Source organism: Benincasa hispida, chromosome 5, assembly GCF_027475165.1.
Source record: "Benincasa hispida cultivar pf3 chromosome 5, pf3_genome.v1.1, whole genome shotgun sequence".
In the NCBI taxonomy this organism is placed as follows: domain Eukaryota; kingdom Viridiplantae; phylum Streptophyta; class Magnoliopsida; order Cucurbitales; family Cucurbitaceae; genus Benincasa; species Benincasa hispida.
Genome location: NC_143482.1, coordinates 32,134,540 through 32,162,298, shown reverse-complemented (window position 1 = coordinate 32,162,298; position 27,759 = coordinate 32,134,540). Strand labels below are relative to the sequence as shown.

Genomic DNA, 27,759 nt, shown 5'->3' with positions numbered 1-27,759 from the left:
AACTTAAATGTATTGACAAGATTGTATGTTATAAGTTAAGTATGTATTAATACGTCACTTGAGTTTATACACAAAAAGAGTGACATTAAGAATTTGGTTCATAGTTATGAGAAAAACCAATAGAAGGGAAAAACGAAAAAGAAAACATGTAAATTATTGAATCTGTAGTGATGAAGGCTTTTGATCATTTTTGCAGTTCAAATTAGTCTATTTGTTATGATAAGTTAAAAAGATTCTCAAGATGTTCTTTCTTTTCTGGCCCCATTTGTATTTGATGGCTCATTGTCTTGCTAAATTTTTGTGGAAGATTTTGATTTTGGGACTTTGTGTAATTTTTTAGAAATTTGTGTAATTTTTTAGAATTTTATGCCTTAACTTAACTAAAGTCTTGAGTTCTATTTGGTCGTTGAGAAAATTGATATAAGAATTGAACAAATAGGAAAATTTTGAGTATATGAAAAAAAAAAGAATGGTATCTATATGAGTTGTTTTGAAAATGGTTCTTTCCCAACTCGATAAAACTTGAAAGAAATTAATTATACTAACAATAAGGGCATTAAACATTTTTTTTTTCCGAAGGTTTAGAGTATTAATGCAATTTTTGGAAATTCAGGAATATTTTTTAAATAAGGTATTTACGACTTTTGTCTATATAATAATAGCATGAGTATTTTAAATTTCTTTAAATCTTAAGAGTATTATTAAAATTTTTGAAAGTTCAATGTATTTTTTAAACAAAATACTCACGATTTCTTTCCAAAACTAACTATAAAGAGTATTTTTGAATTTTTTTTAGTGTATTTAAAAGTTTTAATATTTTCAAAACAAAGTTCTAGGCTATTTTTTTAGCATGTTTTAAAATATAAGAATAATTTTTTTCCCCAATTGGGGGATGAGTAAACTCCACACAAACACACCAGAAATGAGTACCACCAAGGCCATTATCTTGTTGTTGATGATGAGAAAGCAATATTCATATTTAGTTTGAAAAGTCAAAAGCCAAAATTTGGAGTGAGTTTTGGATCACATGTGAAGTAAGACCACTTTGAAATGGAAATCAACATTAATAAAAGACAAACCCAATTGACTTTGTGACAGTCCATCAATTAGTCAATGGCATTCTTGAAAACTACTTCATTTGACCTTTTTACATTTCTTTATTCCATGCCAGATAAATCCATGTGTCTAACTTTAATTTCAAGAGTGTTAAATATCTTTGACTAATTCCATTCTAGAAAATGGAAATTGAAATATTCCTCATTGTCCATGGAAAAAAATGAAACCAATATCAGCCAAATATTGTCTGCCACTCCCATCTCTTTCATTTGTTGGAAAAGAAACTTCAGTTCAGTTTCTTATCCTTCCTTTATTTATTTTTTAAGTACCAATTGAATCCAAGGAATTTGATGCTTTTGGCCTTTGGTTATTGAAATCCTAGATGATGCAATTCAAGGCAGTTCTACATCTTTCTTTCATCTTCCTCATTTTTCATTTGGCCATAGTTTTTGCTTCTTCAATTCAACAACAAAGAGAGGAAGAGCTTGAAGCTTTGCTTCAATGGAAGTTCAGCCTTCAAAACAAGTCTCAAGCTCTCCTTCCTTCATGGAAACTAGTCCCACTTCCAAATCCAAGTCCTTGCAATTGGGAAGGCATCATTTGCAACAACGCTCAAATTGTCAATCATATCATTCTCAAAAGCATTGGCTTGATAGGTACTCTTGAGCACTTCAACTTCTCATCATTTCCCAATCTCCTTACTCTTGATCTCTATAGTAACCGCCTTTCTGGGACCATCCCGCCTTCGATTGGAAAGCTTGCTGAACTGATCAAGCTTAACCTCAGCAACAATGGCTTTGAAGGAGGCATACCAAAGGAGGTTGGAGGGCTGGTGAAGCTTACTTTGTTGAGCTTCTCACAAAATCTTCTTTCAGGTTCGATCCCGTCGACTATTCGAAACTTGAGGAGCCTTTCAGTTCTGAATCTTGGCAGCAACCATCTGTCTGGCTCAATTCCATCTGAGTTAGGAGAGTTGACATTTCTCGTCGAGCTTCGGTTGCATTTGAACAACCTGACCGGTTCGATCCCGCCATCTTTAGGAGATCTTTCTGGTCTAGAAGTTTTGTCTCTCTATGGGAATCAGTTGTCTGGTGTGCTGCCCAAAGAGATCAACAAACTCACCAATTTGACTCATTTCTTCCTCTCAAACAATACCATCTCTGGCTCTTTACCACAAACTCTGTGTCATGGAGGCTTATTGCAATGCTTCTGTGCTAGTAACAACAACTTCAGTGGTTCAGTCCCAAAAGGCCTAAAGAACTGCACCAGTCTAACTCGGCTTCGGCTCGATCGAAACAAGTTTCATGGAAACATATCTGAAGATTTCGGTATATATCCATATTTGGATTACATCGATCTTAGTTACAATGATTTCTATGGTGAAGTTTCACCGAAATGGGCGAAATGCCGACTTCTCAAAAGCTTGAAGATCTCCAATAATCAGATCGGTGGAGAGTTTCCAGCAGAACTTGGAGAATCAAGTCTCTTACATGTTTTAGACCTGTCTTCCAACAATCTTTCAGGACAAATTCCCAAAAGAAGTTGAAAATTTGAAGTCCTTGATCAACCTTAATCTGAGCAGCAACAAGCTTTCTGGTTATATACCGCTAGAAATTGGAACCTTACCTGATCTTTCATACCTTGATCTAGCAGACAACAACCTAAGTGGCTCAATACCAAAAGAAATAGCTGATCTCTCAAAATTGTTGTACTTGAACTTGAGAAGCAACAGCTTTGAAGGAAACATTCCTTTTGAGTTTGGCAATCTGGCCAACCTACAGTTGCTGTTGGATCTCAGTCACAATACTCTTTCCGGGGCTATTCCCCCACAACTCGCAAATCTAGTGAAACTAGAAGTACTAAACCTCTCCCACAATCATCTTTCTGGTTCGATCCCATCGACTTTTGATAAAATGAAGAGTTTACGGTTTGTTGATTTGTCGTATAACGACTTGGAAGGCCCAATTCCTGAGAGCAAGGCTTTTGAAGAGGCATCAGCAGAGTCATTTGAGAACAACAAAGCTCTGTGTGGAAAGCACACCAGTTTGAAGAATTGTCCAGTTCATGTGAAGGATAAGAAGGCAGTTATTTCTCCACTTGCTTTGATTCTCATTCCTTCTTTTGCAGTTTTGGTAATTGCATTGTGGATAAGCATTGGAGTTGTATGTGCCTTGAAAAGCAGTGAAAGAAAAAAGAGGGTTAAGGTGAGAGACTTACACAATGGAGATTTGTTTTCAATTTGGAGTTATGATGGAAAATTGGTATATGGAGATATAAGGGAAGCAACTGAAGGCTTTGATGATAAGTATTGCATTGGGGTTGGAGGACATGGAAGTGTTTACAAGGCTAAGTTGTCCACAGGCCAAGTTGTGGCAGTGAAGAAGCTGCATTCTCTTCATCACTCCAAGTTGGAAGATCAAAGAGCATCAGAAAGTGAGATAAGTGCATTAACGAAAATCCGACATCGAAACATTGTAAAGCTTTACGGGTTCTGTTTTCACGCTCGAGAATCGCTTTTAGTCTACGAGTACTTAGAAAGAGGAAATTTGGCCAACATGTTGAGTAGTGAAGAGCTAGCAAAAGAACTGAATTGGATGAGAAGGATCCATGTTGTAAAAGGAGTTGCCAATGCTCTAAACTATATGCATCATGATTGCGCGCCTCCAATCATCCATCGAGATGTTTCGAGTAACAATATACTATTGGATTCAAGCTATGAAGCTCATATTTCTGACTTCGGCACGGCTAGACTCATAAACATCGATTCAACGACTTGGACTGCAACAGCTGGTACTTATGGATACATAGCTCCAGGTAACTGACTTACCAAATGATCAACATATTTCTATAAACTTTTATTAGAATGTTCATCTAAGTACATCATTTATCTGCCTACAGAGCTTGCATATACAATGAAGGTTACACCAAAATGTGATGTCTATAGCTTCGGAGTAGTGACACTTGAAACAATCATGGGGCGTCACCCGGGTGAGCTTATATATGCTCTTTCAACTACATTATCATCACCGTCATCGTCGGCCACAGGTTTGGAACCATTGAATGTGGAATCCTTACAGTTAAAGGATATCATTGACAAGCGCTTACCAACTCCTACTGCTCAAATGGCTGAGGAAATACTCACAATGACTAAACTAGCATTGGCTTGTATTAATGTCAATCCTCAGTTTAGGCCAACAATGAAGAATGTAGCTCAAGATTTATTGACTCCTCGACGAGAGCTTCTCAAGCTGTTTTCTAGTATCACATTGGGAAAACTTGTGAACTCGGATGATATCCAAGAAGGCAAGAGCCTTTCTGATTCAATGTCGAGCAGTTGAGAGGAATGTAGAATAATGACTGAAAAAACCCAAATAAAATAAAATAAAATAAAATAAAAAATCCAACTTGTTCGTGAGCAACCTTATTTGGTTGATAGGCCAGAAAAATAGGATTTTTTCCTATTTATTTTTAAAAAGTAAAAATAAAAAACACATCTGATTAGTATTTTCCCTCCTATATTCTTTTCTTTTTTAGTTTTCTTACTAATGTGTTAGGCGTATTTATTTTTAAAGAAAATTGAAATATGTAAATTTTTTAATATAGTTAAATAGTAAATTTAGTCTCTATAGTTTGGAGAAAGTTAGAAATTAGTTTCTATAATAGAGCTTAGTCCTTGTGGTTTTAGAAAATCTAATAAAGAGTTGCTACCATTATGAGGGAACAACCGTTTGCCTATGTGGCAGTTAACTGCCCACATGTCAGATGAGGTGTCAATTAAGTGGTATTTGCATATTTACTGACTGTGAGGGTGAAATTAAAGTTGGCTTAGATATGAAGTGAATCGGGTTGGATCTTGGGTAAATGGACTTAGGGTTTGAAAAATAATTTTCCAAGATTCTCTCATGTCCCAAATCCCAACCAATGGGAAAATGGTCGAAATAGCCCCAAATGTTTCTTCCTTTCATAACTAGTGTAGGATCGGTATGACAACTCTAGAGGGGTGATAGGATTTATTTAAATTAATTAAAACTTTTTCACTAAGGTGAGCCCAATTAAGCAAATTAATAAACTTTTTGCTAGCAAGTAATTTAAACAATAAAACCATGCAAAAAAATTTAATCCAAAATAGTCAAGAAATTAATATTAATACTTTAGAACACCCTATTTGATTTTGATAACAAGATTGATAATAAATTTATAAAGTCAAGAGCTACAAATCAAAATAAACCAAAATGAACCATTAATTTCAAGAACGAAAATTGAAAATTTCAAGGAATAAAATCTAATAGCAAATTAATTTCAAAATTAAAGTATTATAAGTATAGAGAAATTGCCACTGGTAATTTTATAGTGGTTCGACATAACCCGACCTACAACTACTTTTAAGGCTCCTCTTGGATATGTCACTACGAACTTGACTCTTTCCACGACTTAGAGTTGAAATGTTACAATGTTCCTGTAATGACCTGACCCTTACATAACAAGGTCCGACCGCTACGATATGTATACCTAGACTTTTCTATTATGAGATGAGTTTTGGTAAAAAAATTTTAAAGGAACACTTTAAAACTTTTATCAAGTAGTAAAAACTTTACAAAAGGTTCCTTTTACAAAATACCAAGATCCATAAAACATTAGCATTAGTGGAACAAAATGCATATATGACAAAAATAGCGAGTTTGATGGTTGGCCCCTTGAACAACGTCTAGTCATGCTACCTATGTTGTGTCCTTACCTACAAAGTCTGTAAAATAGCATGAGTATATAATATACTCAGTAAGTAGCTCTCTCTTAAGGTAATGACCAAATGCACAATCACATGCAACATGTCATGAAAACATATGATTGGGACCTAAAATAGAAATTTATCATAACATGAGGTAATTTGTTACACTTCCAACATGAGTTCCTCCGCCCTGGTAGGAAAATATGAACTTAAGCGGAAACTAACCCATCTAATGATTAGCGGGTCATGCAGTCAATAGGGACAGAGTCACATCCAACATCAACCATTAGCATAAACATATGATTGGACTAGAGGGGTGCGACCATACATACCCTGCTAGCCCCTAACATAAACATAATGTAAGAATGGGTGGTGGTGGTGATGGTGGTGATAATGGTGGTCGTGGTCGTAGTTGTAGTAGTAGGGTCGTGGTAGTCATAGTTGTGGTCGTCGTAGTAGTGGTGATCATAGTAGTCATGGTCATAGTAGTCGTGGTTGTAGTGGTGGTCGTCGTAGTCGTAGTAGTAGTCATAGTCATTGTAGTAGTGATATTAATATTAACAGTAGTAGTCGTAGTCATAGTAGTAGTGATATTAATATTAACGACAGTAGTAGTAGTCGTCGTAGTAGTAGTAGTCGTAGTCGTAATAATAGTAGTCATAGTCGTAGCAGTTGTAGTAGTAGTGGTAGTAGTCATAGTAGTAGTAGTCGTAGTAATAGTAGTCGTAGTAGTGGTCATAGTAGTGGTAGGAGCAACATCAGTAGGAGTAATAGTAGTAGTAGTAGTAATAGTAGCAGTAGTAGTAGTAGCAACAGTACTAATAGTGATATTAACAATATCGATGATCAGTAGTACTATCATTATATTAATAATGTGATTAGTAATAGGAATAGCAAAATAACCACATTAATAGTAATAGTAGGGGTGTGGTACTAGTATAATAATAATAGTAGTAATGAAACTTCAAACTTTGTTTAACTGTTAAATCAATTGTATGTAGTTTATACATTAAATGAAAATTTATTACTTTACCTTATTTCTAAATAATCTTTGAATTACAAACTACCAAAAGATATATAGATTATTGGTGTCTTAAGATAAATTATGTGTAAATTTAAGTATGAACTTATGATATTCATAAATTTGTCAAACAATTGAAGAATACAGAAGTTTAATCTTAGTTAAATTACTTTAAATTATGTAGAAAGAAAGTTAAAACTAAAACATTTAATGAGAAAAAAGTATGAAGAATTACTTGAATTAGTGAACACCAAAAGACTTGCTCTCCACTTCTAGAAAGAAAGTTAAAACTAGAACATTTAATGAGAAAAAAGTTGAAGAGTTACTTGAATTAGCCAACACCAAAAAAGACTTGCTCTCCACTTCATCTCCCTTTCAAGCTTTAACCCCACCACTCCTATTTATAGGAGTGTTCCACCAACATTCCAAATTTCATTTTTTTAAATTTCTTCTACCGTCATACCTATGAAGCATAGACACGGATATAGATACGAGATATGGACGATGATACATTAAAATTAGGATACTGATACGTAAAAGATACATTTTTTTCCTTAAGAAAAATCTAGGATATAGATAAATTTAGCACACAAGTTAATGAAAATAGTACAAAACACAATTGGAACACTGAAATACAATACAAAAAACAACATCTAGGATGTTGAAGTAAAATAGTCAATAAAATGCAATAAAAATGTGACCTGTATTGATTAGAGAAGAAGAAAAAGATTAGAGGGAGAAGTATGAAGATAAATGAAAAATTTCTTCGTTGAATTGTTGAAAATATTTAAGTGGGTTATATTTTAGAGAACTTTGTGAGACTCAAATGTGAAGAGGAAGATTAGATGATATTCTAGGGTTTGGTCTTTTATCTTTTATTTATTTATTTATTTTATTTTTCCTTTTAGTTTTGTACTCAAGTAATATTCTAGGGTTTGGTCTTTTATCTCAAGTAGTGAGCTTTTTAAATAGGCTGCTTAGTTTTAATTGGGAAAGATTAAATGAGTTGTTTATCTTTTTTCTTTAAAGAAAGGTAAGCGTAAAAATAGATACGTCAAATCGCATGTCAGATACGTATTTGAAAAGTATCTGGAAGTATCAGTATCTAATACGTGTTTGATATGGATTCTTTGCCTCACATAAAGTATCTCTGCTTCATATTTCATACATATAAGTAGATATATTTATTATTATTATCTTCACTTAATCGAATTCACATACATATGTAAATTTCTTCTTTTTTATATTTTCTTTTAATTTTCTTTACAGTTTGTTTAATTACATTTTTATTTATTTACTTATTTCTCTGCTAACTTTCTAGATTTTTCCTTCTTAAAATCATTTCATATAATTTTTATTTTCTTTTCCATTCTCCTCCAACTTTCTAGACATTTTTTTAATTACTATTATATTATTATTATTTTATTTCTTAGATTATTTACTTAGATGTTAGTGTTTTCTTTACCAATTATTTAATGGCCAATAAGATTTATAGTCAATCTATAATTTGTTATCTTGAATTTAGAAATTGTCTAGACTTAGAATAATTAAATTTTAATTTTTGAATCTTAAGTTTAACATGTAATTTCCTAAAATATTTACATACAAATTTTTAGGATGTTACATTCTTCCCCCTTAAGAAGTTTTGTCCTCGAAAGTTCCTTAATTCCTAAATAGATTAAGGTATTTGGCTCTCATTTCGTCCTCTCGCTCCCATATAGCTTTTTCTATTCGTTGATGTCTCCAAAGAACCTTTACTAAACTTATTTCCTGATTAGGAAGTGACTTCTTCTCTCTTTCTAGGATGCAAACTAGACTCTCTTCGTATTCCAAGTTTTCACTTATCTGCAAGTGTCCATAGTTTACTACATGTGACGTGTCGGACACATATTTTCGAAGCATAGATACGTGAAAGACATTATGTACTATAGAAAGGGTTGGTGGTAATGCCAATCAATAAGTTACTTGACTAACGCGCTCCTGTATTTCAAAGGGCAATAAAGCGAGAGTTAAGTTTACCTTTGCGTCTGAAACGCAGTATGTCTTTCATTGGTGCTAATACCAATTATCGTCTGATGACTGTTATTATAAGAAAACTCTATAAGGTGCATATTCAAATCCCACGCTCTAGTAAAATCTAAAGCGCATGCCATGAACATGTCTTCTAAGATATAAGGAAACAAAACGAGTGTCTCAGTCTAAAACAATTGATACTAGAACTCCATGCAACCGAATGATCTCTTTTACATACATTTGAGTTAGTGCTTCTATTGTATAGGTGGTCTTATAGGGTAGGGAATAGGCCGACTTGGTGAGTCGATCCACAATTACCTAGATCATGTTGTGGCTTTTAATAGTTCTTGGAAGTCCTGAGATGAAATCAATGAAAATATGCTCCCGTTTTCACTCTAGAACATTGATAGGCTGGAGGAATCCTTGTGGCCACTGTCTTAGAGCTTTCGCCTATTGACAGACGAAGCATATACTTACATAGTTGACTATGTCCTTTTTCATGTTATGTCACCAGTAACGTGCTCTCAAGTCTCGGTACATCTTGGTATTCCCAAGGGTATTGAAAAGCATGACTCGCGGGCTTCCTTCAGTAGTTCTTTCTTGATTTCTTCATCATCTGGTACACATAGACACGCACGATAGAGAAATGCGAAGTTTTGGGCTGTAGAGAATTCACTAGTTTCTCCATTCCCTGACTGTAGTTGTTTATTTAGGTATTCATTTGTTTGTTGTGCATCAATTATCGTTTGCGTTAAAGCAGAACTTGTAGTTAGTTGGGCTATTAAATTTGTGATAGTTTATGGTATTTGTGAAATCTCAGCTCTTTCAAGGTCATCCATTATATGTTTGGAGATGGTACTTAGAGCTGCCTTATGAGCTCACTTTCGGCTAAGGGCATCAACCACAACGTTAGCTTTTCTTGGATGTAGAGGATCTTAGAATCGTAGTCTTTGACCAATTCTAGCCATCTTCGTTGCCTCATGGTTAACTTCTTTCGGGTAAATAGGTACTTAAGACTTTTATGATCTATATAGATATTGATATTTCCTCCATATAAGTAATGTCTCCATATTTTTAAAGCAAAGATTACGACTGCTAACTCTAAGTTATGGATAGGATAATTTTGTTCGTAAGGTTTAAGTTGTCTCGAAGAATATGCCATTACCTTGTCGTGCTACATCAAGACCAACCAAGCTTCTTCTTGGATGCATCACTGTAAATAGTTAAACCTCCTGATCCATCAGGTATAGTGAGAATGAGAGATGTGGTCAACCTTTCCTTTAGTTCCTAGAAGATTTGTTCGCATGTTTGGTTCCAGACAAAAGAATTATTCGTCTTGGTGAGGTTAGGTAAGGATTATTCGTCTAACTGTTTCAATCTTAGTAGGATCCATTGAGATCCCTTATCGTCTTACAATATGCCCTAGATGGGCAACGTATCATACCCAAAAATCACACTTGGAAAACTTGGCATACAACTTCTTACTTCTCAATATGGAAAGGATGTCCCTAAGATTTTTTTCATGTTCTGCCTCAGACATGGAATATACCAGAATATCAGCTATGAATGAGATCACAAAGTTATCAAGATAGTCCTTAAAAATTCTATTAATCAAGTCTAAGAAGGCTGTAGAGGCATTATTCAATCCAAAGAGCATAACAACAAACTCATAATGCCTATATCTTGTTTAGAAAGCAGTCTTGGGGATATCAAACTCCTTGATTCATAGTGGATGATATCCTGATCACAAGTCTATTTTGGAGAATACTGAGGCTCCTTGTAATTGGTCAAATAGGTCATCAATGTGTGGGAGTGGGTACTTATTCTTTATTGACAACTTATTCAGCTCTTGATAATCTCTACATAAATGCATTGATCTGTCCTTTTTCTTAACAAATAAGATAGGTGTTCCCCATGGAGACACACTAGGGCATATAAATCCCTTGTCTAATAATTCTTGTAATTATATTTTGAGTTCTTTTAACTCGGCAGGCGCTATTCTATATGGTGCCTTAGAGACTGGTTCAACTCTTGGAATTAAGTCTATACAGAATTCTATTTCTCGATTAGGTGGTAAACCTGGAAGCTCTTTTGGGAATACATTTTCAAACTCTCTTACCATAGAAACAACCTTAATATCATCTTTTTGGTTTTGTAACTCCATCGTACTTGCTAGATATGCCCAAGCACCATGTAAGCAAATGCTTTAAGGCTGAAATTATTCTTGGGGCTGATTGTGTATTAGAACTTTTAAATTTGAATTTGGTTCTTGTTGGGAAGGTAAATATGACCTCCTTATTATGACAATATATGCTTGCATATTTGCTACTAACTAGTCCATACCTAGTATTATGTCCAAATCACTTATGTCTAGGATGAAAAGAGTCACCCTTAGTTTATGTCCTGATACCTACAACTTGCAGTTTTCCACTATTAAGCTAGCTAGAACAGATACTCTGGCTGGAGTAGCTATGGATAGAATGTAGCCTAAGGGCTTTGATTTTAGTTGAGCATGGGGTGCAAATGCTGTGGAGATGAATGAATGATTAGAGCTTGAATCAAATAAAATGAAGGCAAAATACTCGAGGATGGGTAATATACTTGTAACAACTGCATTTTGATCCTCCACCTCTTAACGTGTAACAACAAACACTCTTCTTTATGCTATTGTGTGTCCTTGTTACTGGTAGGTTGGGTGGTATGAGCAATTATACTAGGGTGATGAGCTTTGGACAGGCCTTTGTATAGTGAGCCGTCTGGCTACAGTTGAAACATATTCCTAAGTTTTGAAGACATTTCCCTTGATGATGTTTTCCATAATTCCCGCACTTAGGATATGTGAAAGTTTGGTCCTTTTGTTGAGACTATATGCCCTGAGCGCCTTGGGAAATTTTGGCTTGCTTTTGTGAGCGTTGGAAGCCTTGTTAGTTGAATTTCCATTTTTCATTCAGAAATTGAGGTTTTCGTAGCAAGATCTACTTCCATGAGTAAGGCCGGCAAGTGCACACACTTTGTGTCGGAAAGTAGTAACAGTGCCTCAAATGCCTTCTCTTAATCCCTAGATAACCTTTCCACCTTTTCTCTTCTGTATCCATTAACTGGGGGACAAAGTGAGACAAGTGATCAAATTTCTATCATACTTCTCATTGACATGTTCCTTTGATGAAGATTAAGAAATTCCACTTCCTTTTGATATGGTACTGTCAAGGGGAAATACTTATTGTAAAAAGCTTGTCCCTATGTTCGACCCTGGGCTTACTAGGCAACCTAGTAGGATTTATACTTGGATTTTACTAGGAAAACTTGCATGTGCAACACATATACCACCATCGCAATACATATCATTATTTCATCACACTCACAACGCATCAAGTATTTGGCGCCGTTGTCGGGGACTACGACAGTACATATTATGCTAACGGTAACTTTTTGATTTTCTTTGCAGCTTTTCATCTGTGTGCACTGCTTCTCCTTTGGTAAGGAAAGAAGCGGGCATCGTATGAGCGAAGGACAAATTTCTGAGCCCAATTACGACCCAGAGATTGAGAGAACTTTCCGAAGAAGAAGAAGAAACAACCATCAACAACAACAAGAGAAAGATCCCAACATGGCAGAGTAATCGGAAGACAGAGCACCGAACGCAAATAATATCATGGCGAATCCCATTCTCTTGGCGAACGACCGCAATAGGCTCATCCGGGACTATGCGTCGCCCAACCTTTATGATTTCTCACCAGGAATCATGAGGCCAGCCTTGGATGGATCGAGGTTTGAGATGAAGCCGGTGATGCTGCAGATTTTTCAAACTGTCGGACAGTTTGGCGGTAGGCTTGGCAAGGATCCACACGCCCACCTCTGGAGTTTTATTGAAATCTGCAATACGTTTATGTTCCCAAACATTTTCGCTGAGGAGGTTTGACTAACGTTGTTCCCATTTTCATTGTGTAACCAAGCATGAAAATGAGCTTATTCTCTTGAACTAGGGGAGATTACATCGTGGGAACAGGTAGCTGAAAAGTTCATGAAGAAGTACTTTCCCCCGATAGAAAACGCAAGAAGAAGGAAGCTGATTACTAATTTTGAACAAGATATCGACAAATTGCTTAGTGACGCTTGGGCGAGGTTTAAAAGACTGGTGCAAGATTGTCCGCACAATGGCTTACCAAATTGTCTACAAATGGAAATTTTTTTTACCACGGTTTGAACCCTGCATCGCAGATGGTTGCCAATGTGGCAGCAGTTGGAGGTTTACTTGACAAGACATACGACGAGGCTAAGAACATATTTAATTGCATTTCAAAGAATCATGAAGACAGAAGAGAAAGCGATCAACGACTAAGAGTTAAAGATAGTGACGCAAGCAATAGGACCATCGCATCCCTACAAAACCAAATGAACGAGATGATGAATTTAATACAAGGAATCGCAATTAGCAGCCCAGAAATGAATAGGGAATAGGTCAACGCAATCGATCAAACGAGCGCAAGTTGTGCCACTTGTGGAGAAGACCATCCAATGGAAGAGTGTTCGAGGAACCCACAGTTTGTTTATTTCGTGAAGAATAATCCTTTTTCTAATACTTACAACCCTGGGTGGAGAAACCACCCTAACTTCGCGTGGAAAAATCAATAACAAAATTTTCAACCAATGGCGCAAAAGGAAGGGCTGCCAAGATTTTTTCTGCGAACAAACGGTCAACCACAAAATCAAGCTAGTAGTTCGCAGACACCGCAATCTTCATCTCTGGAGAGCTTACTGAAGCAGTATATTGTGAAGAATTAAATAGTGCTCCAGAATCAAATGACGTCTATCCACAACCTTGAAATGCAGATAGGACAGATTACGGCCAAACTCAAAAGTAGACACAAGGGGCATTGCCAAGTTCTACTGAACTCCCACACAATCCAGGGAGTATGGGAAAGGAGCAATGTCAAGTTGTGACTTTGCGAAGTGGAAAGACAGTGGCAGGAGAGAAAAAGGAGCCAAGCCGGACTATCCCAATTGCGATGGAACCACAGACCCCGTTGACTCAAGAAGAACCAAAAGAACAGAAGACGATGGAACTGGACATTGCGTTCACTTATAAGCCGGTAGAGCAGGAAATCGTGAAAATACAGCTGCTACCATTCCCCCAGAGACTTAAGTAGAAGAAAATTGATGAAGTGCAATATCATCGCTTCATGGACATGCTGAAACAATTACATATCAACATCCCTTTCACTGAAGCGATTGAAAAAATGACAAAGTATGCGAAGTTTCTGAAGGACATGGTGACAAAGAAAAGGAGTACAAGTAAGTTCGCAATGGTGGTGTTAACGCAAAGGGCAAAAACCATTATTCCACCAAAAATGCGCAACCCCGGAAGTTTCACAATACCCTGCTCAATCGACGGGTTACACATCGGTCAAGCGCTTTGTGATCTTAGGGTCAGTATCAACCTAATGCCCCTTTCAATCTTTAAGCAGCTGAATGTGGGGTAGCTGGCGCCCACGAGGGTGACTCTTTAGCTAGCTGACAGGTCCCTTGTTCATCCAGAAGGAAAGGTGAAGGATGTCCTGATCACGATTGACAAATTTATCTTACCGACAGACTTCACAATCCTTGATTATGAAGCGAACAAGGATGTACCCATCATTCTAGGATGACCATTTTTATCCACCGGTCGCGCTCAGATTGATGTGTACAAGGGAGAGATCACACTGAGTTGAATGGACAGAAGATCAGGTTTGATATTATTAGAACTATGAAATACCCGGAAGAAGAAGACCTCACAGATTTCGACAATGAACCCAGTTTGTATGAAGAAGAAAAGTCTGAAGATGAAGATGAAAGAGAGGATGCGATCGCATCCATAGTAACCTGCAATGCGATCGGAGAAACAACAACCAAAGAAGAAAAACTGACGATGAATGACGAGATAAAAACACAAAAACTATCCTTGGAACAACCACCGATAGTAGAGTTGAAAACCTTGCCAAATCAACTGAAGTATGCTTTTCTGGGGCAAAATGAAACACTACCAGTGATAATTTCCTCTGCACTTCAAAAAGATCAAGAGAATGCGCTGCCGAGCATCAAGAAATGGTATATAAAAGTAATAGGCTGAACGCTAGCAAACATTAGAGGAATCAGCCCCGCATATTGCATGCATAGGATACGTCTCGAGGACAATAAAAAAGGATCGATCGAACATCAACGTAGACTAAACCCTGCGATGAAGAAGGTCATGAAGAAGGAGATAATCAAATGGTTGGATGCAGGGATTATCTATCCAATCCCCGACAGCATGTGGGTCAGCCCCGTGTAATGTGTGCGAAAGAAAGGAGGGATGACAGTAGTCCCAAATGCAAATAATGAACTAATACCGATGAGGACCGTCATTGGTTGGTGGATCTACATGGACTACCGCAAACTGAATGCAGTGACGAAGAAGGATCATTTCCTCTTGCCTTTTATTGACCAGATGCTAGACCACCTAGTAGGAAATGATTACTTTTGCTTTTTGGATGGATATGCAGGCTACAAACAAATCATGATTGCTCTTGACGATCAAGAGAAAACCACATTCACCTGCCCCTATGGAACATTTGCGTTTTGACACATGCCGTTTGACCTATGCAATGCGCCGAGCACATTCTAGAGGTGTATGATGGCCATTTTTTCTGAGTATCTTGAAGATTCTGTAGAAATTTTCATGGATGACTTCTCGGTGTATGGGCAAACATACGAAGTCTGTCTCAATAATCTAGAGAAGATACTGAGGAGATGTGAAGAGACGAACTTTGTGCTGAACTGGGAGAAATGCCACTTCATGGTGAAGGAAGGTATTGTGCTCGGGCACAAAGTCTCCAAGGATGGGCTAGAGGTGGATAAGGCAAAGATTGAGGCAATTGAAAAGCTTCCACCTCCAGCAAATGTGAAGGCTGTCAGGAGCTTCTTAGGACATGCAGGCTTTTATCGACGTTTTATGAAGGACTTTTCAAAGATTGAGCGACCATTGAGTGCGTTGCTAGAGGCAGAAAGAACGTTTGACTTTGATGAACAATGCCTCAACGCATTCAAGATACTGAAGAACGCATTAATAACTGCACCTGTATTGATCGTACCGGACTGGACACAACCCTTTGAATTGATGTGCGATCCAAGGGGTTATGCGATGTAGGTGGTGCTGACGCAAAATAAGAAAACAATGCTACACCCCATCGCATATGCGAGTAGAATCTTGAACCCTGCCCTAACAAATTACAGTACCATTGAAAAAGAACTGCTTGTGGTGATCTTTGTGCTGGAGAAATTTAGAGCTTACCTGTTGGGATCCAAAGTGATCGTTCACACTAACCACTCGACAATCAAGTATTTAATGACAAAGAAAGATGCGAAGCCGAGGTTGATTCGATGGGTTCTTCTCCTTCAAGAATTCAACATGGAAATCATTGATCGTAAGGGGACGAAGAACCAGGTTGCGGACCATTTTTCAAGATTAGAAAATCCAGAAGTCAATCGCAACCAGTCGGAGGTGAACGCAACTTTCTCGATGAGCAGCTGTTTAAAATTGGAGAGTTACCATGGTATGCAGACGTGGTCAATTTTCTGGTTTGCGAACAATTTCCTGAGAACTACACAACTCACCAAAAGAGGCAGCTCAGACATGAATGTAAATCATATTATTGGGACGAGTCAACTCTTTATAAGAGGGGATCAGACTAGATTTTGCGCTTATACGTATCAGATGCTGCTCAACAGCACATACTATCGCAGTGCCATGACTCGCCATATGGAGAACACTTTGGAGGCCAACGCACAACAACAAAGGTGTTACAAAGTGGATATTTTTGGCCAACCTTATTAAAAGATGCAAGAGACTATGCAATAAATTGCGATCGGTGCCAACGCATAGGAAACATTTCATGGTTATGTGATGCCCATGAATATCATCTTAGAATTGGAACTATTCGACGTTTGGGGCATAGATTTTATAGGACCATTTGTACCATCAAATGGTCACAAATACATTCTATTGGCCATCGACTACGTTTACAAATGGGTAGAAGCGGTATCATACGTCGCAAGCGATGCACGGTTGTTGGGAATGTCATAGAATTCACAGTTCTTGTTAAACATTTCTATTTAATCAATAACAATGACTTGTTGATTTTGCATCTTATTATGAAAATCCAATAAACGCATCCTTGGCTATAGTCTGAATGTTGTAACTTTATGTAGTGACATAAACAGGATCAAGTTGATAGTATATAGCCTAAATAGTCTAATAAGTATATGGATGAAATTGAATATCTCATCTTGGTAACACTATTGGATGCGACCCACTCTGTAGTTGTTACAAGAAGTTGTAAGGTGCTATAAACGATGTGATCCACAAATCGTTCATGTTGAGACATGAGAGTGGGGGTATCCTATGCAATGAATTTGCATATAGACTGGACCACGAAAATAGTCACTTTTCTTTCTAACGACCGTTTACTGTTAAAACTGACTATTTCATTTATTATATAACCTAGGTTAACTCGATCTTAATTCTAAGCTAGCTATGAACTCTTGTTTGTTCAGGATTATTCTTTGATCTGCAAACGGTGAGAGTAGTCCAACAACACTGCTCAATAAGCTTACCATTTTGGGGATAAGACCGGATGAATAGTTGGGGACATATCCTTGCAAGATGGAATTCACTCCTACCCTATTTAAGGTTAGCAGATAGGTTGTTCTCTTAAGTACTAACTCCAGGTCTTGAACAATTGGGGCCCCGCTTTCTCATGATAGAGAAAGGATTTGATTCATAGAGATTATGAATTAGAATTGTTCATTAGAGGATCAGTAGGAACTTAAGGAACAAGATGTAGTCATCGGGGTAAAACGGTATGTTTGACCTAGCTGTGATTACGAACAACCTGTGAAGGATCGACTTACTGATTATGGTTATTAAGTGGACATAATATATATACAGTGAGGGGAGTTCAACTATGGACTATAGTGGAGTGTCTCATTAGTTAACGAATGGGGGTTAGATCGGATTAATGCTTTTAGCCGATTAATCTTGAATCGTTGGAGCCCATGATCTGTAAGTTCGCGAGGTCCCCCTACTAGCTCATAAATGGATAAGCTTTAGGGTAGCTTGAGAGATTAATTTGAAATATTCAAATTAAACGGAACAAGAGAATAAATATTTAAATATGATTTAAATATATAAAGATGTTTACTATGCAAAAATTAATTTAATATTTGATATTAAATTAATTTGTGAAATTAATTTATGAAAATCAAATTTTGAATTAAAATGATTTAATATCATTTTTTGTTTTAAAAATAAAATGAAAATCGTTTGCATGATTGCACAAAAATGGAAAATGGGTATTTTCCATTACCATCGTCTTTATGCTCACACAAAATGCATTATCTTCTTAACCTTGATTCTCCAAGCATGAACTGCAAGCCATGAACTCTATCACTTTGCATGTTCATCTATTATATAAAGTAGAATGGAGTTATTGGAGAAGGAGGTAATGAACAAAATTTCGAAAGAATTTTCTCTGAAGAAGAAGCTGTCTTCTTCATTTGTGCTGCTGTGAGTTTTTCTGGTTTCTTCACTTCTTCAAATTGTTCTTGAGTCCCACAACTCTGCCTAAAGCTCCAAGAGCATAGTAGAGAAGGCTTTGAGGTGGTTCACATTGATAATAAGGGCAGACAGCAGCTGAACAGGCGTTATCTTGAAGAGTTCATCAAAGGTATGTTCATAAAACCCATTTTTTTTAGAAGAGCATGCTTTAATTTTTACTAAAATTAGTGAATTAGAAAGCTTATGGATCCTTGATACTTCTGCTGCATGTTGTTTTACTCTTTTAGTGGTAGTCTCCAAGTTCTTGAAGAAAAATATTTTCACTCGTTTTGGCACTCCACGTGCTATAATAAGTGATGAAGGCTCTCATTTTGTCAATCACATCATCAAAAAATTGCTGCTCATGTATAACATCCTCCATAAGGTAGCCACCGCATACCATCCACAAACAAATGGTCAAGCTGAAGTGTCCAACAGGAAAATCAAGCTGATAATAGAGAAGGTGGTAAAGCCTTCATGCAAAGATTGGGCAATGAAGCTGGACGATACCTTGTGGCATACAGGACCGCCTATAAGACACCTATAGGCGTGTCCCCATATGCGCTGGTGTTTGGAAAGGTATGTCATTTACCGCTTGAGTTGGAGCATAAAGCAATGTGGGCAGTGAAAAAACTCAATTTTGACTTAAAGGCCGCAGGGGAAGCAAGGAAACTTCAGTTGGTCGAGCTTGATGAATGGAGAACTCACACATATGAGAATGACAAAATCTACAAGGAGCACAAAAAACGTTGGCATGACAAACAACTATGCGAGAAGAATCTTCAAGTTTGATAGAAGGTCGTGTTGTACAATTCTCGGCTATGACTTTTTCCCGGCATGTTAAAATCACGATGGTCTGGTCCTTTTATAATCAAAGAGGTATTCCCGCATGGAGCGGTTGAGTTATCCAATGAGGATGGGACCAACGCATTCAAAGTCAATGGGCAAAGAGTCAAAATATATCATGGAGAAGACTTGCATCGCGAGAACACCTCCGTGTACCTGAGGAATTCCGACTAAAGAAAAAGTGGGTAGTCCCTGCACAATCATGCGATTTAAATTCATCAGGGACGCAATCGTTTTGAAGTATCCTTTGAAATCTTCAGTTCATGAATTCAATTCTACCTTTTTATATATCCGTTAGCATTTCCATATCCTTTTTACTTTTCTCCAAAAAAAAAAAAAGAAAAAGAAAAAAAAGGATGCGATCGTAGTGAACGATTGCGGTGAACGATTTTGGTAACTCTGTCGTTTATATTTTTTACCCTCTCACTGTTTTTTTTTGCAACGATCGTAGTGAACAATTGCGGTAGAGCTACATGATAACTGAAAAACACGGCTAAGTCGTTCAGCCATCCAATCGAAGAAATCGACTTATCGCAAAGAAGGATGCGATCACAAATGATGCAAGCAATAGAGCAAATTCGGGGGTTGTATCTATCCTTGACTTTTTTTATTCCAAATTTTGCACTCTCGCATCTCATTTTTTACTTTGATAATTTTATCATCGCATCCTCTTTAGTCAGCACAATCATAAATATTAATTACTTTAGTAAGTCACTGCATTATTTTTCTATGCCAATTATGATTTCAATGATGAAACGCATGCCTCTACTTCTCATCGCATGCACTAAAATCAACTTAATTTTAGGACAATCAATTCATGAAATATTTCTAGAAGATAGTGATCCACAAACTTTCTCTCAAATTGACTTTTACGAAACTTCCTAAGAGCATTGCATGAATTCTTTCAATCTTTCAGCAATGAGGACATTGCTGTGTTTAAATTTGGGGGTGCGGTATTTATTTCCAACCTTGCTACTTTTAGACTTCCAAAAAAAAAAAAATTATAACGTTGCGATCAGACCCTACTCGTAGTTGGATGTCTGCATGACATCCGTGGGGGCAAGCCAAAATGAAGGTAGGAATCGTGATCAACGCATAAATAAAATGATTGCAACTCCGCTGCCAAATGGGCATGAGTTTAGACTGAGAAAGAGCGCCTTGCTCGTAGTTGGATGCTCGCATGACACTCATAGAGGCAAGCCAAAATGAAGGCTAGGCACTCAGATCAGCACAAGATCATAGAAAAAAAAATGTCTAAACGACGCAAGAATAAAAATCATTCGAAAACACCCCAATTGAAAAAAGTTTTTTTTTTTTTTTTGAAATAAATCATGCAATGCCCTGGAAACAAGTAAAGTCTTTTTGAAGGTTAAACTTGCAGTCCCTAAATTTTAGAAATATTTTAAGAAAAGAACAGGATAGGAATTAAGGAGATTTTGGTTCATAAGATTTGAATAAGGCACCTCGAGAAATCTAGGAAAGAAAAAGGCGGCTGACTCTCTAGAGAAAATATTTAGTTTATGCTTGAGGAAAAACATTGTTTTAAATTTAGGGGTATGATAACGGGCAGAAATACACGTTATTACAACGCAAAGATATAAAACAATTATTATTATTATTATTATTATTATATCATATATATGAATAATTCAAACTAATCCAAAATTAATTCTCAATAATCCTTGTTGAGCTACGGAGGAGACCTTATAAACCTATAGATTGAAGCTCTAATGGTACTTGAATAATTAATTAAACTCATTAAATTAAATTATTCAACATCCATTAACTGTCAGTCACTCCATTAAAGACCGACAGCTGCACTCTTCGCACTACAAATATATTTCTATGTCCATTGGATATAACCAGTCAACAGTGTGATGACCCTTCATAAATTACTCATAAGTACACCTAGATCAAAATTATTGTTTTGTCCTTGTAGTTACATCTAACTTCTTATGTACCACTGATCCCTCTAATGAACAATAAGTCATAGTCTAACTTAACCAAAATCCTCTCGGGTCAAGAGAGCATGTGGCGTCACATTGTTCATACCTTGAAATCACTCTTAAGGGAGCAATTTATCTACTTACATAAACGTTAGGGAAGGAGTGAATTCTGTGTTGTGTAGTTGTGTTTCCAGCTCCCCAATCAGACAAATCCCCAAAGTATTAGGCTTATTGAGTTGGTTGAGTTGGCGATTTGGTCACTCTCACCCATATAAATCAAAGGACTATCTTCATAGGTAGGAGTTCACAACTCACTTAGGATTCAGGTCATGTCATCTTTGATCATCCTAGTGAAATGTAAATATCTATTATGAACGGTGTTATATAATGAGACTAATCACTTCGTGGTTTGATTTTATACAAACCCCTTTGTATAGAATACCGCTGCTCACATGTCTTCACATGAATGATGAGGATCAAATCATTTGTAGCACTTTACAACAATTGTAACATCTACAAAATGGGTCATATTCGTAGTGTTACTAAGATAAGGTACCTAGTTTTATCCATCTACTTTGGACGATTTAGGTTATCAGTTAAACATGATCCACCTGTATGTCTTTACATACATGTTTATGCTATAGAAGATAACCTTGGATATTAGTTTATTAGTTTGTGGGTTAATGCTACTAAATGTCGAATAAAACATCTCATATTTTATTAAACAAATAAATGTTTGTATATTAGAATTACAAACATAGGATCCGCGATATTTAGAGCATCAGTCCCAACAATCTCCCACTTGTCCTAATGCTAGTGGGGTGTACAATATATTACTAATATAAAAGTACACATAAAATAATATACTAGGACCTAAAACGTGCCCAGTACAAAATCTCCCACTTGCACTAGACTAAATGTAGCCTGTCTTGTAAACCCATACTCTGCAGGTGACTCTCAAACACCTTAGTCGTGAGGGCCTTTGTAAAAAGATCAGCAACATTGAGCTCAAAAGCTATCTTCATGAGAATCACGTCCCCTCGATGCACAATCTCTTGGATGAAATGATACTTTCGCTCTATGTGCTTCCTGCGCTTTTGACTCCTAGACTCTCGGGATTAGCCACAACACCACTATTATCACAATAAAGGGTGATGGGCTTAGATATGTCTAGAACCACTTCTAGATTAGTCAGAAATTTCCTGAGCCACACAGCTTCCTTAGTAGCTTCACAAGCCACTGCATACTTAGCCTTCACATTGGAGTCAGCAATGCACCCTAGCTTGGTGCTCCTCCTGATTATTGCTCATTCGTTAAGAGTAAATACTAATCTTGATGTGGATTTCCTAGAATCCTTATCAGTCTGAAAATCAGAGTCTATGTATCCTGTAAGGACCAGATCCTTAGAACTATACACGAGCATGTAGTCCCTCGTTATCCATAGATACTTGAGGATGTTCTTAACGACGGTCCAGTGATCAAATCCTGGATTAGACTGATATCCACCAACTATTCCCATTGTATAGTAGATGTCAGGTCTAGTACATAATATCGCATACATCAGGTTACCAACAATTGATGTATAAGGGATCCGTTTGATTTCCACAACTTCTTGAGGTGTCTTAGGACACTGTTTCTTAGACAATATAACTCCATGCCTGAAAGGGAGTAAACCACTCTTGGAGTTCTGCATAAAAAACTTGACAAGAATCTTGTCAATGTACGATGCCTAAGAGAGGGTTAGCATTTTGTTCTTTCCATCTCTAGCCAATTCTTAATTTCAGTTAGTAGACCTACATCATTCCCAATGAGTAGGATATCGTCTACATATAGAACTAGAAAAGCTACTGAATTATTGATGATTCTCTTGTAAACACAAAACTCATCAACATTCTGATGAAAGCCATAAGATTTGATCGCAGTATCAAATCTTATATTCCAAGATTGAGAAGCTTGCTTCAATCCACCAATTAAGCTTGCAAACCTTTTACTATTGACTTTGGGTTATGAATCCCTCAAGCTGCTTTATATAAATGGTCTTCTCAAGATTGCCATTCAGAAAAGAAGTCTTGACGCTCATTTGCCAAATCTCATAGTCATAATATGAGGCAATGGATATGAGGATCCAGATAGACTTTAACATGGCAACAGGTGAGAAAGTCTCCTCATAATCGACTCCCTCAACTTGGTATAACTCTTACCACAAGTCTAGCCTTGAAGGTTTTCACTTTCCCATCAGCATCTTGTTTTCTCTTGGAGATCTACTTGCAACCTATAGGTTTAACCCCATCAGGTTGATCTACAAGATCCAAAATTGAATTGAAGTACATAGACTCCATTTAGAGACTCATAACTTTGATTCACTCATCTTTGTCAACATCCTTCATTTCCTTCTTGCAAGACAATGGATCCTCAACATCTCCGCCAACTACGAGGGGTTCTGTTAAACCCATATAACGAACAGGTGGGTTTGCAACCCTCCCACTACGTCGAGGCTCCCTAAACACTTAAGGTGGATTTGACGTACTAGATGATCCAACTTCAACAACTCTTGTTGAGATATTGGGTTCTTCAACAACTCTTGTTGAAGGTTCAGTAGTTTCATTAGAAAATTCACTCAACACAATCTTACTGCGGGGTCTATACTTCTTTATGTGGTCCATTTCTAAAAAGATAGCATTTGTCAACACAAACACCTTATTATCCTTAAAATTGTAGAAGTTACCACTTCTCATTCCTTTAGGGTAACTTACAAATAGGCACAATTTTGAACAAGGTTCCAATTTCTTAGAATTTGCCTCAAGCACATGTGCTGGGCAACTTCAGATCCTGAAATGTCGTAAACTAACTTTACCACCATTCCATAATTCCAAAGGTCTTATAGTAACAGTTTTGGATGGAACACGGTTCAAAATGTAAGTTGCAGTCTGTACTGCATAACCTCAAAACGAGTCCAATAGGGAAGCACAACTCATCATAGATCGAACCATGTCCAATAGGGTTCGATATCTCCTTTTTGATACACCATTTTGCTGAGTTGTACCAGGTGCCGAGAGTTGAGATATATTTTCATGTTCTATAAAATAGTCTTAGAAATTTAGATCCAAATACTCTTCACCTCAATTAGATTGAAATGTTTTAATGGTTTTATTTAATGCATTTTCAACTTCAGCCTTATACTCCTTGAACTTTTCAAGGGCTTCAGACTTATTTTGCATTAAATAAATATACCCATATCTAGAACAATCATTAGTAAAAGTAATGAAATATTCAAACCCTCTTGCCTTAACATTCATTAGACCACAAAGGTCTGAATGTACAAGTTCCACCTTGTGATCTTTTCCAGTAAAAGATCTTTTAGTCATTTTTCCTTCAATGCATGACTCACATACAGGTAAAGAACTTTCTTCTAACTCATTTAGAAGTCCATTCTTGATCAGTCTCTAAATCCTATTGAGATTTATGTGTCCTAATCTTAGGTACCAAAGATGGGCATTTTTCTTAGGAGAAATTTTAAGTCTTTTATTCTGAGTTACCGCGGTTTTAAATAGTTTAGTATTTAGGAGGGCTTTAGTTGCTAACGGTCTTAGCACATAAATATTATCTTCCAGTTTAGCAGAATAATGTACATAATATTTTTGTTCAGTCAAACACTTTGCATAAATTAAGTTCCTCTTTAAATCAGGAACAACAAATACATTTCTTTTTAATAAAATATATCTATTTTCTAAGGTAAGTCGGAGTCCTCTCACTGCCACAACTAAGATGACATGCCTAGTTCGAACACACATCGTCATCTCCCTAGCCTCCAGTTACCATTAGGAACTAATTCCCTGAAATGAAGAACAAACATGGTTAGTTGTGCCTGAATCTATTATCCAGGATGAATAATTATTATTCACTAAACAAGTCTTCAAAACAAGTAAAACATATTTATCTTGTTTGCCTTTTTCTTTTCTGTCAAGTATTTGGGAAAATTCCTCTTCCAGTGTCCCTCATGATTGTAATGAAAATAGATTCCCTTTGCAACCTTGACATTCTTTCCCTTCTAGGCAACAGTTGGAGGGTTAGCTTTCCCCTTTCCATCTTTCTTTTTCTTCCAGTTTTTGGTGCAGGAAGAAGAAGGCGCAGACTTAGTTCCAGAGATCGAACCTCTGTAAAACTTTTTAGAGGATGAAGTAACATTTGCCTCACCCTTCTATTCCTTGGTTTTCATAAAGGATTGGAAGGTTTGTAACTCATTGAGTAAAGTGGTTAGGTTGTAGTCAATCCTGTTCATATCAGCATTACTACGGAGCTGCAGGAAACTTTAAGGTAAAGATTATAGTATGATGCTAACCTGATTGGCTTCATCAATGATAAACCTATTCATCCCCGCCATGTTGAAGTGAACCATCATGTTGAGAACATGTAAAGATGTTTTTCAGAGCGTCATGCCTGAGTTGTGTGGACAGTTGTCTGAACATCTCCTGCAAGGACTTCATGATCTCATAGGCAGTGATCATGGGCTCATGCTTCTTGGCCAAGACTTCAGAAACGCTTGCTAAGATGTATGCTCGGGCCTTTTCATTTGCCCATATCCCACGCTCATAAGCCTCTCGAACATTTCGAGGAGTATTTTGAGCAGTACAGGAGGACAATTCTCCATAAAGACAAATCTCAAGTCATCGATGATTAATATTGTGTTGATTGTGTTTTTTCATTTTGTGTAATTTTTGTTGGTAATTTTTTTGGCAACGAGTAAATTTAGTGTTGCGAAAGTTATCATGAATTTGCTGAAACATACAAATTATTTATATTAGAATTCAAGCATTACCCATTTGAAAAACCAATCAAATTTAGCAAAATAATGTATTGCACTCTATATGACATCTATTTTGCAATGATGTTTCAGTGAGATATGGTAAAAACCACCATAGGGTGATTAGGTGTCTTCACTAAAATAAGACCATCTCCACCAATATACAGAACAACTTCTTGTTACTATAAATATCAGTTACCATTGTTCGATCTAAAAAATGTTAACTTGCTTAACATTTTCTTGTAAGTGTAACCCTTCATTTAGATTCTAGAGTTTCGCCCCAATGAGCCAACCGTAGGGAAAAACTGATTGGGGCAAAAACTAAAGCAATATTATCCATTTTTTGGAGTTTGAGTAAAAGGTCATGCAAATTTCATCCGCAAGAGGACACAAGCAAAGGGGCCTTGAGGCCGAGCATGAAAATTTACTACAAACTAATGAGAGAGACCATGAGATGTGTTAACACACGTCCCGCTCCCATATACTATAAACACTCTCTCCATTCACGTTGGTATTGACCTATACAAACACCACTTGTAGGAGGACACAAGCAAAGGTGCCTCGAAGCCAAGTATAGATTCACGGTGTGAGCTTATAGGGAGAAACGTGAAAAAGGAAAAATGAAGTATCATATACCCAATTTTCCTCACACTGAATGTTTTATCTAGGACTAATTTAATATTGAAAAACACAACTAATTATTTTACTAAGTGTTTGTTTAAATTTGCCCAAAAGTAACACTTACTTTGGATAGTTAAACAATTTTGATTAATGTTCATTAAACACTTTAATAAACTTTAATCAACAATTGCATACTTGTAATAAATTTATCTAATTCACCTTTTCAAGTCAGTTCCTAGGTAGGGGTGTTCCATTTTCCGTTAACTTAAATACCCCAGCCTAGACAGAACTAGCCTTAAACAAAAGGTCTCTTATAGATACATTTGCTACAAATTTAATCTTTTAATTAAAACCAATTTAATCCTATTAAACTGATTAAAAGATTAAACTATTTCTAATATCATTAGAAATGTAATCTTAGGTCTATGTGAATCATGTTTTAAAACTATTTTAAAAGATGATTTTAACTAAGGTTTGCATACAATTTTGAATTATTGATTTTAATTTATAATTCCATTTAATTATAACTATTATAAAAGAAATGAAATTTATAAAATAACTTATATTGACATGCTTCATGCAATTCCATTTCATTACTTTACATACATAACATTTATATACTAAAAAGTAATGAAATAATTAATAACATACATCCATCCATACATTCAACTATATATTATAACACTTATAATATAAATGATGCATGACTATGTTATTAATACATGAAAACATATATTATAACATTTATATTATATGATGCATGAACATGCTATAAAATTAAATCATGCAACTATATATTATAACATTTATAATATAAATTATGTACGAATAATGCATTACCTATGTTGAGATTTTACTATATGACATACATTATGACATATAAATATATAAAATAAATCATACATCATATACATAATTTAAAACAATTATTGGACCGGGATTGGACTCCTAACAATTAGTTAAATTAATATAACACTTATATTAATTTAATTAATTAAAAATAACTAATTATTACAAAATTAATAGCCCACCGATTCAAAATAAGCGAAGCGGGTCTTGAACCGCACGAACCAGACTGCCAGCATCCAAGTCGGCCATGAATCGCTGAAACCAAGCGAA

The 27,759-nt window shown here is 36.3% G+C and overlaps 1 protein-coding gene across 1 annotated transcript; it reads left to right on the top strand.

Annotated features, from left to right (window-relative positions):
* Window positions 1-1,329: 1,329 nt before the first annotated feature.
* Window positions 1,330-4,572, top strand: LOC120077124 (MDIS1-interacting receptor like kinase 2-like). Its single transcript, XM_039031019.2, has 2 exons — window positions 1,330-3,870; window positions 3,955-4,572. Exons 1-2 carry the CDS (start codon window positions 2,970-2,972, stop codon window positions 4,392-4,394), a joined length of 1,341 nt encoding a protein of 446 aa, XP_038886947.1. The 5' UTR covers window positions 1,330-2,969; the 3' UTR covers window positions 4,395-4,572.
* The last annotated feature ends 23,187 nt before the right edge of the window (window positions 4,573-27,759 follow it).

Excerpts from the sequence above, each read along its gene's own strand:
- LOC120077124 (XM_039031019.2), top strand. The coding sequence starts at position 2,970 with ATGAAGAGTTTACGGTTTGTTGATTTGTCGTATAACGACTTGGAAGGC. Across the intron at positions 3,871-3,954 it reads TTATGGATACATAGCTCCAG|AGCTTGCATATACAATGAAG; the intron begins GTAACTGACTTA and ends ATCTGCCTACAG.